Genomic DNA, 18,490 nt, shown 5'->3' with positions numbered 1-18,490 from the left:
AAAGGTAGTAGGAAGGAAATTCTAAAGGCAAGCGGCCCGTAAAGAATCCACCAGAGTTCTTGCTTATAGTAAAGATTTTTTTTTCTTTTTGAGTTTCTGTTTCCGCTCCACAGACGGGACAACGGTGACAAGCAAGATACGAGCCGTTCTGATTACTGATAACCTTTCTCCATGTTAAGAATAGCTTTCTTGTCCGCTTGACCATGTCTAAACTATGGATAGCAGAAACCGGAAGCCCAAAAAAGCAGACAATCTTGACTATAACCGAGTTCCTAAAAATAATAATTAGTTCAAAGTAACCGCTTAGTCCTATCCGATACTAATTAAGAATGAGACAAAATTTACTTAAGAATTTTACTCAGTCATGGCTGACTGAACGAGAACAATCTATCTCTGCTCAATTCTAGAAACCTTTATTCTAAAAGGGGTGGGATTTAGCAGCTAGTCGAGTGGGTCGAGGATATTTTCGTTGAGTGGATGCAAGCGCATTACATTAATCAGAACAAATTTCATAGAACATAAATTTCATAAAACAAACATAGATAAGCAATTCTGTAGGAACACTAATAATGTAATGCCTTGAATTTTTTAATTTTGTTAAATTCAATTTTCACCTCAAACAAGGCACAGTGCCACTTTGAAATAGGGGGCTACTATCGGAAACATAAGTTGTAGGGACATTATGAAGGGAGACGAGCAGCAAGATATCTCTTCACGTTACACTTGAACTTCTGCATGTCAGTACAGTTGGGAAAGCAGAATCCCGGAAGGGAGTTTCAAAGTCTAGCAGTTTTGGGGAAGAAACTATTGGAGTAGAAGGCTTTCTTACACCTAGGGATCTCTATTGTGAAGGGGTGAGATTTAGCTGCTTGTCGAGTTTTTCGGGGGTATTTATGTCGAGGGAGTCAAAGTGTTTGTAGTTGTCAAGTATCATGCTTCAATTATGCTCTAAACAGAAACATTCATTTCGAATGCGCCCCTGTTATATCAAAGAACATATTGCTGATTTTATATACCTGGCTTTACTGCTTGTGCAGTGAAAATGGCTTGAATTTCAGTTTAAAATGAAAAAGTTAAGTATCGTCGTGAAATTGTCCTTTAAACAGAAACATTCATTTCGAACGCACTCCTGTCATATCAAAGAGCCCATTGTTTCATATATCGGGCCTTTCGGCTTGTGTGCTAAAACGGTGTTGTCCTGTGCTGGTAGACAGTGCGAGACCACTTTTACTCAGTTTCCTTTTTGGTGGGTCCCATGCACCCATGCCAGGCTTTAAAGCATTCCCCAAACAGTGTAGAAACTGTAGCTGCTTAATCGCAAAATCGGAGAGGACGACAACTGCAATGACTTTAGCTGTCCTAATTAATCGGAGAATGAATACGTTAATTCTGAATTCACCAACTAAAATTTATCATTGAATACTAGCATATATATTATAGATATAATAGATGTAACAAGATTGTCGTGCGATGCGAATTACGGCTTAAGCAGTCTCCAGTGTAACAGCGAACGCCAGGTTCCATCATTTTCTTTATTTTTTACAAAGGAATCATCACTTATCGAGGCCCGGAGGCCACTCGAGGATAAGGGTTAATAAGGGTACTGTGGTCAAGTGGAACATGTCAGTCATCGTTAGTAGTGGAAATTTGGTAAATTACTTAAGGGAATGGCTCATTAAGAATTTGTTCACGTTGGACTAGAAGACAACCATATTGTAGTCAGTTGGAAAGCAAGAAAACGGAACAGAGTTCCGCAGGCGTGCAGTTCTAAGAAAGAAGTTTTGTTTATGGAATCTACGTTTAAGTTTAGGCACAGATAAAGAGTATGGGAAATTATTGATAGTGGTTTCGGCTAGACGAGTGTTTTTCGTGAAAGTCAGGCCGGGAGAGGGGAGCATAGATTGGAGCTCAGACGATCACTTGCCATATAAATAACGATAAAGCAGAAACAGGCTCACGACGTCTCTTCTGTGGGAAAGAGGTTCCAGGGAAGGGAAAAAGGCATCCCCCACCAGGCTACGAAATCTATTTTGAACTCTGTCAAGGCAGTATAAGCTGCTTCTAGCAGCTCCTGTTCAGATGTGATAACAGCACTCCATCCTTGCACGTACTTGGCTCATACAGGTAGTGAATACCATTAACAGTGAGGTATCTATTGGAGCGGTAGAATAATCCTACCATTTTTCCAGTAGCCTTGGCAACGGATTTGATGTACGTGTTCCATCTCAGATCAGGATTAAAGATCGAATCTAGAAACTTGTCAAAACAGAGCGTCCCCAAGGTGAGAGACATTCATTTCAATTGATGCCAGACGAAGATCAGAGCGTCGATGATGTAAAGATAGAAGATTGGCTTTAGATGCATTAAAATTAACCAGACACCCTTTTCCCCATTGCACCACGTGATCAAGGTCAGAGGAGAGAGAATCAGAGAGAACTTTGTCATTTACAGCCTTTGAAGTGTTGTCATAGATGGTAGTGCCGTCAGTATAAATGCCTACGAATTATTTTAGGATGTGATTTGGGAGATCATTGATGTAGATCAGGAAGAGAGTTGGGCCCGGGAGTTTAAAATGTAGAGACCGACAGACAGACAGACAGACATATAGCCTTTTATATATATATATTAGGTTATAAAATTCTGTGGACTGTCTGATTGCCCTTGTTTGCATCTTGTCTCTCAAAAACACGGTTGTCATGGAAACCAGCTTGTATTTAGTAAAATTCATACTCCTTTTCACAAGCAAACCATATTGAGTACAAATAAACTCCAGTCTTTGCTTACCTTGTAGACATGGTTTTAATCATGAAACTATATTTTGAAACTATATTATGATTTGGTTTCGGTTTCGATTCTAACTGATGGCACTCAAATCATATTGTTTTTTGTTTTTCTTTTGAAATCATGACTATAGGTTGGGTACAATATAATATGAAATATTTTACTTTATAACAATAGGAAATCTGCGTAAATTAAAATATCACATTCAAGCGGGCAACACCGGACTCGCCTGCTAGTATATATCAACTCACCTAATAAAAATTAAATTACAAAGTCCTTTTACATAACGTTTGTTAAGTAAACGGTAATCGATCGCATCTGATTTACTTGTGTACATTTGTATAATTACAAGCACTCGCCCTCCCCACTCCTCATCCCCAGAATTGTTAGAACCAAATCTGAACACGCAAGTCTTTTAATTCGAATTTTTTCGCTGAAATAAAAGAACATGAGTCCACTCAATCTGCGCGCTTAGCGATGAAAGTACTAGCTTGTATGACCAAAAGACGGGCAAAGCCCTCTCATATAACCGCGTGAACACAACTAACAGTTCTATTTCAAATTCTAGCCTGACAGATTAAAAATTGTGATATCTCTCACACGCATGTGTGACGGACAACGGGAATGCTGATATAGCATTTTCGTAGGTATGTCACGATTGAATATTTAATAGACAGTTCGACCGATAGAGCCTTTTTATCGCTATATCCAGTATAAGATAGGTCTACTTCAACTGCGCTTTCGATCGTGATCGATCTATCCATCTATCGGCTAAGAGCATGCTTGAAATTTTGTTTTACATTTAATCGTTACAAACCAATAATGATTCACTGACGAACACGGCATTTTATATAACAGCATGAACGCAACTGAAAGTTTTTATAGTGACGGCCCAAAGAAAATGATTTCTCTCACACGCAAGCGTGACAAACCGAAGGACATTTTTCGGAATAGCATTTTCTTAGCTCTGTCACGTTCAAGCATCTTTCTCAGAGAAGAGACGTTGCGAGCCTATCCCTGCTCTGTTGTTATTTTCATGGCAGGTGCAAGATTGAGCTTCACTCTATTCCCGCCACCAACTTTAATGCATTCATGGCAAACGCTCGACTACCTACAACCACTATTAACAATTGACTTTATTCTCTATTCTATTTGTGCTTAAAACTAAACGAAAATTGCATGGGCAAAGCATTTTTTTCTCCATAACTGCTAACCTGTGGGCAATAATACCGTGGAGCTGCTTTCCAGCTGACTATGACATGGCCGTTTTCAAGTTCAACGTGAAGAGGTTTTTGATTAGCCGTACTTTAAAATAAATATTTTTTTTCTATTTAGGAATCACCACTTATGAAAGCCCAAAGGCCACTCGAGGATAAGGGTTAACGAATGTAAGGTGGTAGTGTAGTAATCGTTAATGGTGTAAATTGGGTAGAATTCTCAACAAGAACTTGTTTACATTGGATTTGAAGGATACCATGTTGTATTACATCGGGAAGCAAACCAGCCAAATAGTGTTCCACAGGCGCGCAGTTCTGGGAAAGAAGCTTTGTTCATGAAACCTTCGTATCGATTTAAGCACAGATAGAGAGTGAGGGAAATCGCAAATAGTGGTTGCAGCTAGTTGAGTGTTTTCTGAAAGTTTGACAAGGGGAAACGATAGATGGGAGTTCCCCTGAAAATAACGATAGAGCAGAGATAGGCTCGCAACGTCTCTTCTGTGAGAAAGAGGCTGCAGGGAAGAGAAAAGATCATAACCCATTAGATTTCTATTCAATTTCCACCATCATTAATCACTAGGGCTGTGACAACAGCATATTCTTTTCATTGTTTTGACTCTTGAGTATATATCTGCTAATATCTTATATGTTTTTATATAGACGGATGTAGTTCTCGGTGGATTAAGTGGATCTAACTGAGTCGGATATATACTTGAGAGTCAAAAGAATGAAAAGAATATGCTGTTGTCAAAGTCCTATTGATCATCACAGTGTTGCCACGTCTGCCTGACACCCATTAACTATTATCCTTGAATGCTCTCCGGGCCTTGATAAGCGGTTACTTTATATATATATATATATATATATATATATATATATATATATATATATATATATATATATATATATATATATATAACCGACGATCTTCCTCTAGTTGAAACAATATCTAAACTTATTCTGGACTCACAGTAATAAATTTCCTATATACTGCTCTGGCTACACATTGAGCACTCTAGTCCGGTTTTTTCACCACTGATAAATATATATATATATATATATATATATATATATATATATATATATATATATATAGAGAGAGAGAGAGAGAGAGAGAGAAAAAGAGAGAGACTTGTATATAATATACTGAGTTCGTGAAATACACTTTTTGTTGCTATCAACACCTTTTTTGAAATCTTGATTTTGCTTCCACAGTATATATATATATATATATATATATATATATATATATATATATATATATATATATATATATATATAACCGACGAGTCTGAAGATAAATCCACGTCCATTCAAACGTCGATTCAACCCGCGCTCTCAGTAACCAAAATGCCATTTAAAGCTATTTTAAATGACCGACAGTGCCTCTTATGAAGGTGTGCGCACACACCCAGCGATCACATTTCAAACTTAAGCATGACGGACTAATTAAAAAAATATATCTTACACGTAAGCGTTGATGTTTCACACAATGTGGGGTGTGACCGATCTACCGACAACGGATGTATCTACAAACATCGCATGCTCAGTTGATAGCGATACAGATGAAGCCAACCTCACGGAAGCAACCGATAATCTACGAGTCGAATCGGCGCTGGGCGAAGCCTATCGATATCAACACATGGACACACATTTATTTATTTATTTTCTTAATTTTACTTATTTTACTGTGTGCGAACCTACATGAATAAGCACATACACACACATATACTATATACATATATATAAAGGAATATATATATATATATATATGTACACATACGCACACACTATATATATATACACATACTATCAATCTATATATATATATATATATATATATATATATATATATATATATATATATATATATATATAGCGAGACAGTACAAGATAAGGCGAAAGAAAGCAGATCATTAAGATGTACCTTAACAGGCAAGCAGGTGGAGGGTCCTCCTAGTTTTTCAGCGATTTGTTCTAAAAAGCATAATAGTTTTTATTCTATCTTAATCAGCATTCATTATTAAACTTTTCTTTTTTCGTAAATCGTCTATCCCTTTCTTATCTTACGCTTGATAGTATTTTTTTCTTTTTGAAATTATTCTACGTCTTTTAAATTAAACTAGATAAAAACACGCAAATATTAAGGTATTTCTTGTGAAGCCGTGAGTAAAATGGTCCACCTTTGTGTGTTGTGATCTATAAGTTCAAGTATATATATATATATATATATATATATATATATATATATATATATATATATATATATTAATTTATGTATAAATTTATATTATCTTCTCTCTTATTAAATTTCTTTTACTATCCCTTTTCTTCTTATTAATTCTTACTTGGTCCTGATTTTTCCGCCAGAAAGTTTTTTTTTCCATTATTTCAAAACATTGGATTCTACATCGAAGGAAACAACGCACGCACTACGCAAAGCTTGAAATTAAAAAAAAAACAAAAAAAAAAAAAACAAAAAAAAAAACAACAAAAAAAAACCCAAAAAACAATAACCACAAAAAAGACAACAACACATAAAACACTATTCTTAAAAAAAAAAAGAAAAAAGAAAACAAAACAAGCGAAAAAACAAAGCACCAAAAATATGGATACAACGAAGAAAAAACCTGGCAACAAGATTGACGTTGATAATTTGCTTAATAGTTTGAGACCAAGAGGACGTTTCCAATTGACACAGTATTTCTTGCTTGCAAGTTCTTTTGTAGCATGCTGTGCGAGTTTTCTGAAATTGCTTTTCATTGGTATGTATAACTTTTTTTTAAAATAAATATATTATTAATACCATAGTACCTTTAACGTACGTAGGCATGTGAGTCACGGTTTCCAGTATATAAATTATGCGAACTGGAGATCTTATTCATTGAAAAGGAGGATAGAAGGTGATAACACACTACAAACATTAAATTAGTATATAGATACGCTAATTTAATGTTTGTAGTATATTTTCACTAGGGCTAGGACAACAGCATATTCTTTTCATTGTTTTTACTCTCGAGTGTGTATCCGTTCATATCTTATACGCTTTTATATAGAGTGATATGCTTCTCGGTTAACTGTGTCTAACCATGTCGGATATATACTCGAGAGTCAAAACAATGAAAAGAATATATTGTTGTCATAGCCCTAATCATCACCTTCTATCCTCCTTTTTAATAAATAGGATCTCCCGATCATCAAGAACGTAATGTAAAAAAAAAAAAATAAATAAATGATGCCGCTTTTGGGCCGTACGTGCAACCAAAATATATCTTCTTGGTCTTTTGGTAAGGATCCTGTTCTGTCTAAAGATGATATAATGATATTGTGGGGTTTCCGTTCGCACCGGGCGTCCATACAATACAAATATGTTACAGACTCTTATAAGGATATTGGAGACAAACCGTAATAACCAGATATATCCTGACACTATATAAACCAGATTACTTAGATAAATACTTTTACAGTTTTAACAAAAGAGCTACAATGATATCGCAGGGCCAAGATCAAAGTGTAGTATCTGTTCCGACAGATACTGCAAGCTATGACTAGCTATGACTAGCAAAGACCAGATGTGGGGGCAACCCCACATGTCTGACCTTTAACCAGCTCCCATTTCCCACCTCTCGGGAGCTGGTCCCCTTTTTCCCTTCCCCCTCCCTTCACTCCTCACATTAAAAATCGGCCTTGTGCCTAATTTGCTCGGTGGGGGAGCAAATAAATACCATCTGTTCCGGCAGATGCTGCACTTAAGATAATTTGTACCAGTCAATGGAGGGGAAACCCTCTATACTGGGACAATTATTATTTTTGGTAACCAGAGTGCCCCCTTTTTGCCTACTTTTAGGGGAGCTGGTTTTTACCTCACATTAAAAACGGCCTTGTGCCTAATTTGCTCAGTGGGGGAGCAAATAAATACCATCTGTTCCGGCAGATACTGCAAGCTATGACTAGCTATGACTAGCAAAGACCAGATGTGGGGGCAACCCCACATGCCTGACCTTTAACCAGCTCCCATTTCCCACCTCTCGGGAGCTGGTCCCCTTTTCTCCTTCCCCCTCCCTTCACTCCTCACATTAAAAATCGGCCTTGTGCCTAATTTGCTCGGTGGGGGAGCAAATAAATACCATCTGTTCCGGCAGATGCTGCAAGCTATGACTAGCAAAGACCAGATGTGGGGGCAAACCCACATGCCTGACCTTTAACCAGCTCCCATTTCCCACCTCTCGGGAGCTGGTACCCCCTTTCCCTTCCCCCTCCCTTCACTCCTCACATTAAAAATTGGCCTTGTGCCTAATTTGCTCGGTGGGGGAGCAAATAAATACCATCTATTGTTCAGATGCTGCACTTCCATTTCTTGTTCTCTTTTGGTGGATGAGCAGTCCTTCACGACTAAGACAATTTTTATTTTTGTACCTTTTCTCCACGTTAAAAAACGACCCTGGTGTCTAACTCTGTCCCGTGGGGAGGCATTGTAAATAGGTACAATGATATTGTAGGGTCTCCATTCACGCTGAACGTCCACAGAATGCCCTGCAGCAATATATTACATATGCAAGATGCCTCTGTGGAATTTCCACAGGTCCCACTAGTATATATCATTGAGTCATTACTTATTAAGGCAAAAGTCACTCGAGTATAAGAGTTAATGATGCATAGGTTTATTGTCAGCCGAAAACGAACACTATACGAGTACTAAGATTGATTAATAGTATAAACTGGGGAGGGTCTAAAGGCCTTCAGTATTTATAAGGTAACGTATGAGCTAAGGAAGGAACACGTTGAATATTATATAGATTGATGTCTATTGTTAATATTTCAGTCCACATTAACCATTCTCACGCCTAGCAGCTGTCTTCCAAAATTCATAATGGTCGAGTTAGTGTAGGAGTGAATCCTTCACATGCAACTATGCAAAAAAAAAAACAAAAAAAAAACTTCATGTGAAGAGAGATTTCTATGGTAGACTAGCGTGGGGACCCTACGATGCCCGGGGTTGAATGATGATTAACGAATGTTTCACACTCCATATTTTTATTGTAATTGAGATCCCCCACTTTTCAATCAAATCGATTGATTGTTTGCTCTAGTTGGGGACCCATCGCGGTGCACCCGGAGGAAGCTTTACATGTCACTCCGAAGTGACTTAGTCCACAATACACTGTAGTCTACATTACACTGTAGAAAACCTACTATTGATTTTTTAAAAAAATATTACTTTTTATATATAATGGCTTCGATTAAAGTTTAAAATTAAGTTTAAAATGCAAAAGTCAAGTATCATGCATGGCAATTGTATTGGAATCGGGTACCTAGAACAGAATTAATAATTGTATTGGAATCGGGTACCTAGAACAGAATTGGTAATTGTATTGGAATCGGGTACCTAGAACAGAATTGGTAATTGTATTGGAATCGAGTACCTAGAACAGAATTGGTAATTGTATTGGAATCGGGTACCTAGAACAGAATTGGTAATTGTATTGGAATCGGGTACCTAGAACAGAATTGGTAATTATATTGGAATCGGGTACCTAGAACAGAATTGGTAATTGTATTGGAATCGGGTACCTAGAACAGAATTGGTAATTGTATTGGAATCGGGTACCTAGAACAGAATTGGTAATTGTATTGGAATCGGGTACCTAGAACAGAATTGGTAATTGTATTGGAATCGGGTACCTAGAACAGAATTGGTAATTGTATTGGAATCGGGTACCTAGAACAGAATTGGTAATTGTATTGGAATCGGGTACCTAGAACAGAATTGGTAATTGTATTGGAATCGAGTACCTAGAACAGAATTGGTAATTGTATTGGAATCGGGTACCTAGAACAGAATTGGTAATTGTATTGGAATCGGGTACCTAGAACAGAATTGGTAATTGTATTGGAATCGGGTACCTAGAACAGAATTGGTAATTGTATTGGAATCGGGTACCTAGAACAGAATTGGTAATTGTATTGGAATCGGGTACCTAGAACAGAATTGGTAATTATATTGGAATCGGGTACCTAGAACAGAATTGGTAATTGTATTGGAATCGGGTACCTAGAACAGAATTGGTAATTGTATTGGAATCGGGTACCTAGAACAGAATTGGTAATTGTATTGGAATCGGGTACCAAGAACAGAATTAAAAATTGTATTGGAATCGGGTATCTATAACAAGATTTTGGTAATTGTATTGAAAATGTGTATCTAGAAAAGAATTAAAAATTGCATTAGAATCAGTACAAAATTGATAATTGCATTGTAATCAGGTATCTTTGTAATTGTATTGAATCAGATATCTAAAACAGGATTGGAAATGGTATCAGAATCTGGTATTTAGAACAAAATTAGTAACTGTATTGGAATCAGGTATATAGAACAAAATTGATAATTGTATCAGAAATAAATATCTAGAACAGAATTATTAATTGTATTGGGATCAGGTATTTAGAACAAACTTAGTAATTGTATGTGAATTTAGTATCTAGATCAGAATTTGTAATTGTATTGGAATTGGGTATCTAGAACAGTATTGGTAATTGTATTTGAATTTGGTAACTAGAAAAAATAGTAAATGTATTGGAATTCGGTATTGAAAATGGAATTGGTAACTGTATAAGAATAAGGTATTTAGAACAGAATGGGTAATTGTATGGAGATTTGGGTATCTAGAACAAAACTGGTAATTAGATTGGAATTGGGTATTTAGAACAGAATTGGTAATTGCAATCAGATCGGGTATCTTAAACAGAATTGGTATGTGTATTGAAATCAGGTATTTAGAAATAGATTAATAATTGTATTGGAATTGGTTATCTATTACAGATTTTGTAATTGTGTCAGAATTGGGTGTCTAGAAAGAATAAAAAATTATATTGGAATCGGGTATCCAGAACAGAATTGGTAATTGAATTGGACTTGGATATAAAAGACAGAATTGGTAATTGTATAGGAATAAGGTATTTAGAAAAAAATTAATTATTGTATTGATATTAGTTATCTATATCTAGATCAAAATTGTTATTGTCTCGGAATTATGTATTAAACACAGAGTTGGTACTTTTATTGGAATCGGGTATCTAGAACAGAAAAAGTATTTGTATCAGAATCTACAACTAAATAGGCAATTATAATAGAATCTGGTAATTCATAACAGAATTATGAATTGTCTTGGAATCGAGAATCTAGAACAGAATTGTTAATTGTAAATGAATCGGGACACATAGAACAGAATAGGTAATTGTGTCGGAATCGGGTATTTAGAACAAAATAAGAAATTGTTATCGGAATTGAGTATCTAGAAAAGAATTGCTAATTGTACTGGAATCGGGTATCTAGAACAGAATTTGTAATTTTATTGGTTTTGGGTATCTAGAACAAAATTAGTAATCGTATCTTAATCAGACATCTAGAACACAATTGTTCACTGTATTGGAATCGTAGGCCAGAATTGGTAATTATATTGAAATTAGCTATATAGAACAGAATTGGTAATTATATTGAAATTAGCTATATAGAACAGAATTGGTAATTGTATTGGAATTGGGTACCTAAAACAGAATTGGTAATTGTATTGCAATCGATTATTGAGAAAAGAATTAATAATTATATTAGAATGAAGTATCTGAAAAAGAATTGGGAAAATACAATTGCGAATTACTAAGCCCCTCTATTCAGTCATGTCTGACGGAACAAGAGCATGCTACCCCCATGAAATAAATAAAGGATTCCACTCGAAATTCCATACAAATATCCGAGTTTGAAACATTCCCGAGTCTGACAAGATACACGTGAAGAAGGTCGGCGGTTATATCGACCGAAACGTTGTGAAAAATCACACTTAAGATGAGAACAGTAGTTCAATGAATCTAAATAATACAAATAACCAATACTTATCTCACAAAGTAAAAAACGTTATTTTTATTTTTTTTTTATTTTTAATTTTTCATTAATTATATTATTATTTATATTATAATTTATATTATTTATATTATTATCAATTATTTGTATTATTTATATTATTATCAATTATTTATATTATTTATATTATTACCTATATTATTTTAATTAGTTAAATTCTTTTAAATTATATATATATATTATTATATATATTGTTATTTATATTTTTTATATCATTATTTATATTATTTTAATTATTTATATTCTTTTAAATTATATATACTATTATAATTTACATTGTAATTTATTATTATTTACATTGTTATTTAATTATTTATATTCTTTTAAATTATATATACTATTATAATTTACATTGTAATTTATTATTATTTACATTGTTATTTAATTATTTATATTCTTTTAAATTATATAGACTATTATAATTTACATTGTAATTTATTATTATTTACATTGTTATTTAATTATTTATATTCTTTTAAATTATATATACTATTATAATTTACATTGTAATTTATTATTATTTACATTGTTATTTAATTATTTATATTCTTTTTATTATATATATTATTATTTATACTGTTATTTATATTTTTTATATTATTATTTATGTTATTTGAATAATTTATATTATTTTAAATTATATACTATTATTATTTATATTGTTATATATATTTTTCATATTATTTATATTATTTTAATAATTTATATTATTTTAAATTATATATTATTGTTTATATTGTTTTTTTATATTTTTTATATTACCATTTATATTATTTTTATTATTTATATTCTTTTAAATTATATATATCATTACTCATATTGTTATTTATATTTTTCATAATATTATTTATATTATTGTAATTATTTATATTCTTTTACATTATATATATTATTAATTATATTGTTATTTTTTATATTATTATTTATATTATTTTACATTATTTATGTTCTTTTAAATTATATATATTATTATTCATATTGTTATTTATTATTTTTATATTATTATCTATATTATTTTAATTATTTATATTTATTTAAATTATATATATATTATTTATGTTATTTATATTTTTTATATTATTATTTATATTTTTTTAATTGTTTATATTCTTTGAAATTATATTATTATTTATATTGTAATTCATATTTTTTATATTATTATTTATATTATTTTAATCATTTATATTCTTTTAAATTATATATATTATTAATATTTGTATTGTTATTTATATTTTTTATATCATTATTCATATTATTTTAATTATTTATATTCTTTTAATTCATATATATTATTATTTATATTATTATTTATATTTTTTATATTATTATTTATATGATTTTAATAATTTGCATTATTTTTTTATATTAATATTACGTATATTATTCTATTTTTTATTATTTATATTATTATTTATATTATCATTTATATTATTTTTAATTTTTTATATTTTTATTTTATTACTATCATGATTTATTATTATTTACACAGAAGAAGTAGTCCCACAGACCATCATCAAAGGTTTCACTTTGAGAACAACCTGTGGTGCTCTCTGGAGACTGAGTGACAACAAATCTCCACAGATTTCAAGTACTCGCCACCTCTTTTGATAATCTTTGAAGATTAGTTTGCAGTATTACAACAGCCGTTTACTATTTATTTCTCTTTGGTAGTGACCACTAGTCTTCACTGGAATTTGTGAGGCAGTAAGCCTCCCCATGGTCCCAGTCATTTTCGCACTCTTCCAGTGGAGGTTTGGTTGGTGGTTTCTCTCTTCACTTCTTCCATCCTCCTTGACCTTTCTCGATTATTTGGTGTGGTGTGGCATAAGCCAGCACTACAATTTTTTTTAGTGTTTCTTTGTTTGACATTTATAGCAGATTCTGTATGTCCGGCTTGCTCCTATAGTTCATATGCATTAGTCCCACGTTCAATGGTTTCCCTTAATATTTCAGTTGTTTTCATCTTTGTTATCCGTTGTATTTTTTCAGCCATATCTCTGATTCCAATCCCTACTATTCTTTTCTAAAAGTTTTTCAGTATTGTTCCTAGTGCTTGTATTATTATACATGTAATCTTGACTTTCTTTGTCTTCCATGTCCACGTGAGTTCTCTAGCCAGTTCTGTGTATTTACTCTGCTCCTCAGTCTCCTTGATCTTCACTCTGTAGTTGGCTGGAATGGCGAAATCTACGATATGGCATTGTTTTTTCCTTTTTGTTAACTATTATGATATCCAGTCTTCTTGCTTGGATGGGTTTATCTGTTTGTATATCCATGTCCCATAAGATTTTGTGACTTTCATTTTCAGGTACTGCTATTAGTTTGTGCTTTCACCATTTGTCAGCATGTTTGCATAATTCCTTGTGTACTGCCTTCCCTGCTTAAACGCGTCTATTCTTCTATTCTTTTTGGGCTTGTTTGCTGCATTCGCTGATTATGTGGTTTATTGTTTTGTCTCTGTGTCCACAGAGTCTGTATTTACTGTTTTTTGTGTCTTGTCAATCCTTGCTTTGATGTGGTTGGTTCTAATTGGATGAGCTTGTGCAGCTGTTATTAGGGGTTCAGTTTCTCTATTTAGGTTTCCTTTTTGTAGCCATGTCTAAGTGTTTTCGTTATTCTCATCTTTTGTCATCCTTATGAATCATTAGCCTAGCTGTTTTTTATTAATATTATTTACTCACTAGGAGTAGTCACACAGTTCATCATCAAATAATTCTCTTTCAGAACAACTTGTGGTGTTCTCTGGAGTCTGAGTGACAACAAGTCTTTCAATATTTCCAGTGCTCTTCACCTTTTTCAATAAACTTAACAGATAAATTTGTATTATTGTAACAGCCGCTTACCATTGATTTTTTGATTGGTGGCGACCATTGATCTTCACTGGAATTAGGGTGGCAACATGGCTACCCAAAGTCTCAGTCCTCTTTACAAGCATCCAGTCTGGCTAGTGCTTTCCCTCCTCGGTCTTTCCATCCTCAAAAACTTACATCGATTATTTGGTGTGGCATCAGGTTATCGTGACATACACACAATAAAGTGACGCCATATTTTTATTATTTATATTATTATTTATATTATTTTTATTATTCTTATTATTATAAATTATTTATATTATTATATTATTATTATTATGATATTATTTTTATATTATTTATATTATTTTTAATTATTTATATTATAATTGTAATTATTCATATTATTATAACTTATTTATATTATTATTATATTATTATTATATTATTTTTATACTATTATTTTTTTATATTATTATTTTATTATTTATATTATTATTAATTATTTATATTATTATTTATATTATTATTATTATTATTATTATTATTATTATTATTATTAAATGAGGAATCATTTGGAATGAAAATTAGTTTTGTTTTCAGATAAACACGACATCAGGTCAAATTCGATTGCCATTTTGTTCTATTTTAGTTTATATTCACATAATATTGACACATTTCAAGTGTGCCTTTCTTAATTGTACATGCATGTTACTGCCTGGAATTTAAACGGAAATGATTCTTTTTTCGTGACAAAAACAGCATAAAACCATTTTTAATGCCTATAAAGATTTCTAATCGGATTCTTCTTTAACCGCAACCTTTAAACATTGCCATATTACATTCTTAATCTCAAGAATTGCAAAAAATTGGTGAAATTCTTGCGAAAGTTTATAAAAGATCTAATTGTACCTACAAAGATTGTGTAGTCAGAAGATATAATGCCGACTGACTCCTAAGATTCCCAAATATTCGACCCTGACTTTTTATTATAAAGTCTTTTAATATTCAGATTCTTTGTTATTCATCGGGGATTAGAAAATTCGACTTCGACTTGTAGTATTCTTATAATATAAATGCGGGTGTACCTCAGGGGTCTATCCGTTGACCTTTATTATTCCTGATATTCATAAATGACTTCCCTGAGATGGATATATTTACTGACGACATCACGCTGTACAACAGACACAAGGGAAAAACAAATGAACACATATCTAAGAAAATGGCAAAAACACTAGATGAAGACCTCCAATCTGTAGTGGAACGGGGATATAAATGGATGGTCACATTCAATGCTGCCAAGACTAAGCTTGTTTTCTTCAATAATTACAAGAAACCTGCTCAACCATCAATAGCAATGGCTAAAAACACATAACCTGAAAGTACTTCTATAAAACTCCTCGGCTTAACGTTAATAGGAACATGAGTTGGAACAGATAGATTGAGGGCATTGCCAGGCCACTGTGAGGAAGGTGGGTATTTATTTGCTTCTCCATGTCAGCAAAATAAGACACAAGGTCGCTTTTAATGTGGAGTGGAAGGGGGAGGGGAAAGAGGGAACAGCTCCACAAGGGGGAGAGAAGGGGGAACTGGTACTGCTCTCATGGTATATAGGGTTGCCCCTACATGGACCAATAACTAATTGCCACAAGGGCAATGGTCTGAAAATGCAGCATCTGCCGGAACAGATATTACACTTTCATCTTGGCTCGAAGGGCACAAAGGTCCTCCCCTGTGGTGGAGGTGGGTTGTATTTATTTGCTTGCCCACTGAGCAAATTAGGCACAAGGCCGTTTTTTAATGTGGAGAGAGAGGGGGAGGGGGAAGGGAAAAGAGGACCAGCTCCCGAGAGGTGGGAAATGGGAGCTGGATAGTGATTTGCACACTGTTATGTAGGGTTGCCCCTACATGAACCAGAAAATTGCCGCAAGTGCAATGGTCTTTGATTACAGCATCTGCCGGAACAGATACTACACTTGGATCTTGGCCTGAAGGCCACAAAGGTACCCCTCCTGGGGGGGGGGTCATTTTGGGGAGGTGGGTTGTCTCTACCATGCTAGAAAGCTACTTACACCTGAAAGTATTCTGTACCTCTATAAGGCCACCTTTCGCCCATGTATGGAGTATTGTTGTTACATTTGGGCTGGTGCATCTGCTGCTAGTCTCTCAGTCTTAGACATGGTTCAAAAGAGAGTCGCCAACCTGATAGGTCCTGAACTGTTATCTAAGCTTCAACTGCTGTCTCATTGATGAAATGTTGTGTCCCTCTGGCTGTTCTGCAAGTATTTTAGTGGTGAATACTCTGACGAACTACAAGTACTTGTACTCCCTCAACATAAACACCCGACAAACCTGACAAGCAGCAAAATCACACCCCTACACAGTAGAGATCCCAAGATGTAAGAAAACCTTCTGCTTCAATAGTTTCTTTCTGGGATTCTGCTTTCCCAACTGTACTGATATGCAGAAGTTCAAGTGTAATGTGAACAGACAGCTGAACTTCCTTCATAGCATCCTTGTAACTTATGTCCCTGATAGTAGTCCCACATCAAAGTGGCAACTGTGCTTTGTTTGGGATGAAAACGTAATAAAAAAGTAAATAAATGAATATCCTCGATTTTGACTCTGTAAAGCTAGACTTTACTGTTTAAAATATAACTTACACAGTAAGCTTGCAGTTTCAACTAAAGAAAATAAATGAATAATTCGTGTTGGCATTTTCTTTTTAACACAAGTTTTTATTACCGTCTCGACACCACTTAAGTCTCTCGCCATCGTCCATCTCGCCTGGTGTACACTTTTCTTCTTCCTCCGACCCCATGCCAGCCACAGCCGGCCCATTCCCATCCTCAACTTTACAGATCCATTTTCTTTGGTGCTGACTTTCTTTCTTTTCTCCTTTTTTTTTTCTTTCTCGCACACACTTTCTAATTTGCATATGCGTGTTTTTCAGCTTCTGCTAATCTCTTTGCAAGCCAGCCATGCTTCCCTGCTGCTGATATTTTCCGACGCACTCATATGTTTCACCTCTTTCACAACCATAACACTTCAAATATTCATGCACTAAATTAAAGGGATGTAACTGTAGTTAATGTCAATCGATATTCTTTGGCACCCAAATCCTAACCCTAGACTATTGTTACGATGGCTTGCTCCCTGTTAACTGAGGTATGTCTCTGATCATGTGCAGTTCTAGGCGGTCCACCCTTGTTCTTATAACTCTTTGACTCTTTACAGTTTCAAATAAAGGAAATAAAGAAATAAATAATTCGGGTTCGCATTTTTTTTGAACACAAGTTTTTATTGACATTACTTTCCCGTCTCAACACCACTTAAAAGTCTCTTGCCTTTATCTATCTCGCCCAGTGTACACTTTTCTTCCTCCTCCGACCACATGCTTGCCACAGCCGGCCCATTCTCGAACTTGACTTTACACATCCATTTTCTTCAACGTCGATGTTCTTTCTGCCGACCACATGGTGCATTTTTCTCTTTTTTTTTCCTTTTTCTTCTCACGCACACTTCCTTATTTGCATATGCGCATATTTCGGCTACAGCTGCTGCTAATCTCTTTGCAAACCAGCCATCCTTCAGTGCTGTTGATACTTTTCCATGCGCACCTATGCACTATGTTAAAGCACTGTGCCTCTTTCCTTTCTACTCCTACTTTCTCGAAGGGTTGCATTAGGCGGACACATTGAACCGACATGTTTCTTAAATTCTTTATGGCGGCATTTACCTCCAATTTTCTCTTCTTGTTAGCTGAATTTGACTGGTATAAAACC

General features: G+C 34.0%; 1 protein-coding gene across 1 annotated transcript in view; it reads left to right on the top strand.

Moving 5' to 3' along the window:
* The first annotated feature begins 5,901 nt into the window (after positions 1 to 5,901).
* Positions 5,902 to 18,490, top strand: part of LOC145256452 (organic cation transporter protein-like) — a 77,407-nt gene continuing 64,818 nt past the window's right edge. Inside the window, exon 1 of the mRNA XM_080115379.1 lies at positions 5,902 to 6,763. Within this exon, the coding sequence (XP_079971505.1) occupies positions 6,607 to 6,763 (157 nt within the window). The 5' untranslated portion in view covers positions 5,902 to 6,606. The remainder of the gene's footprint in view (positions 6,764 to 18,490) is intronic.

Source organism: Euprymna scolopes, chromosome 32 (genome assembly GCF_053919585.1).
Source record: "Euprymna scolopes isolate OS-2025 chromosome 32, ASM5391958v1, whole genome shotgun sequence".
Lineage (NCBI taxonomy): Eukaryota > Metazoa > Mollusca > Cephalopoda > Sepiida > Sepiolidae > Euprymna > Euprymna scolopes.
This window is presented reverse-complemented; position numbering and strand designations above follow the sequence as displayed.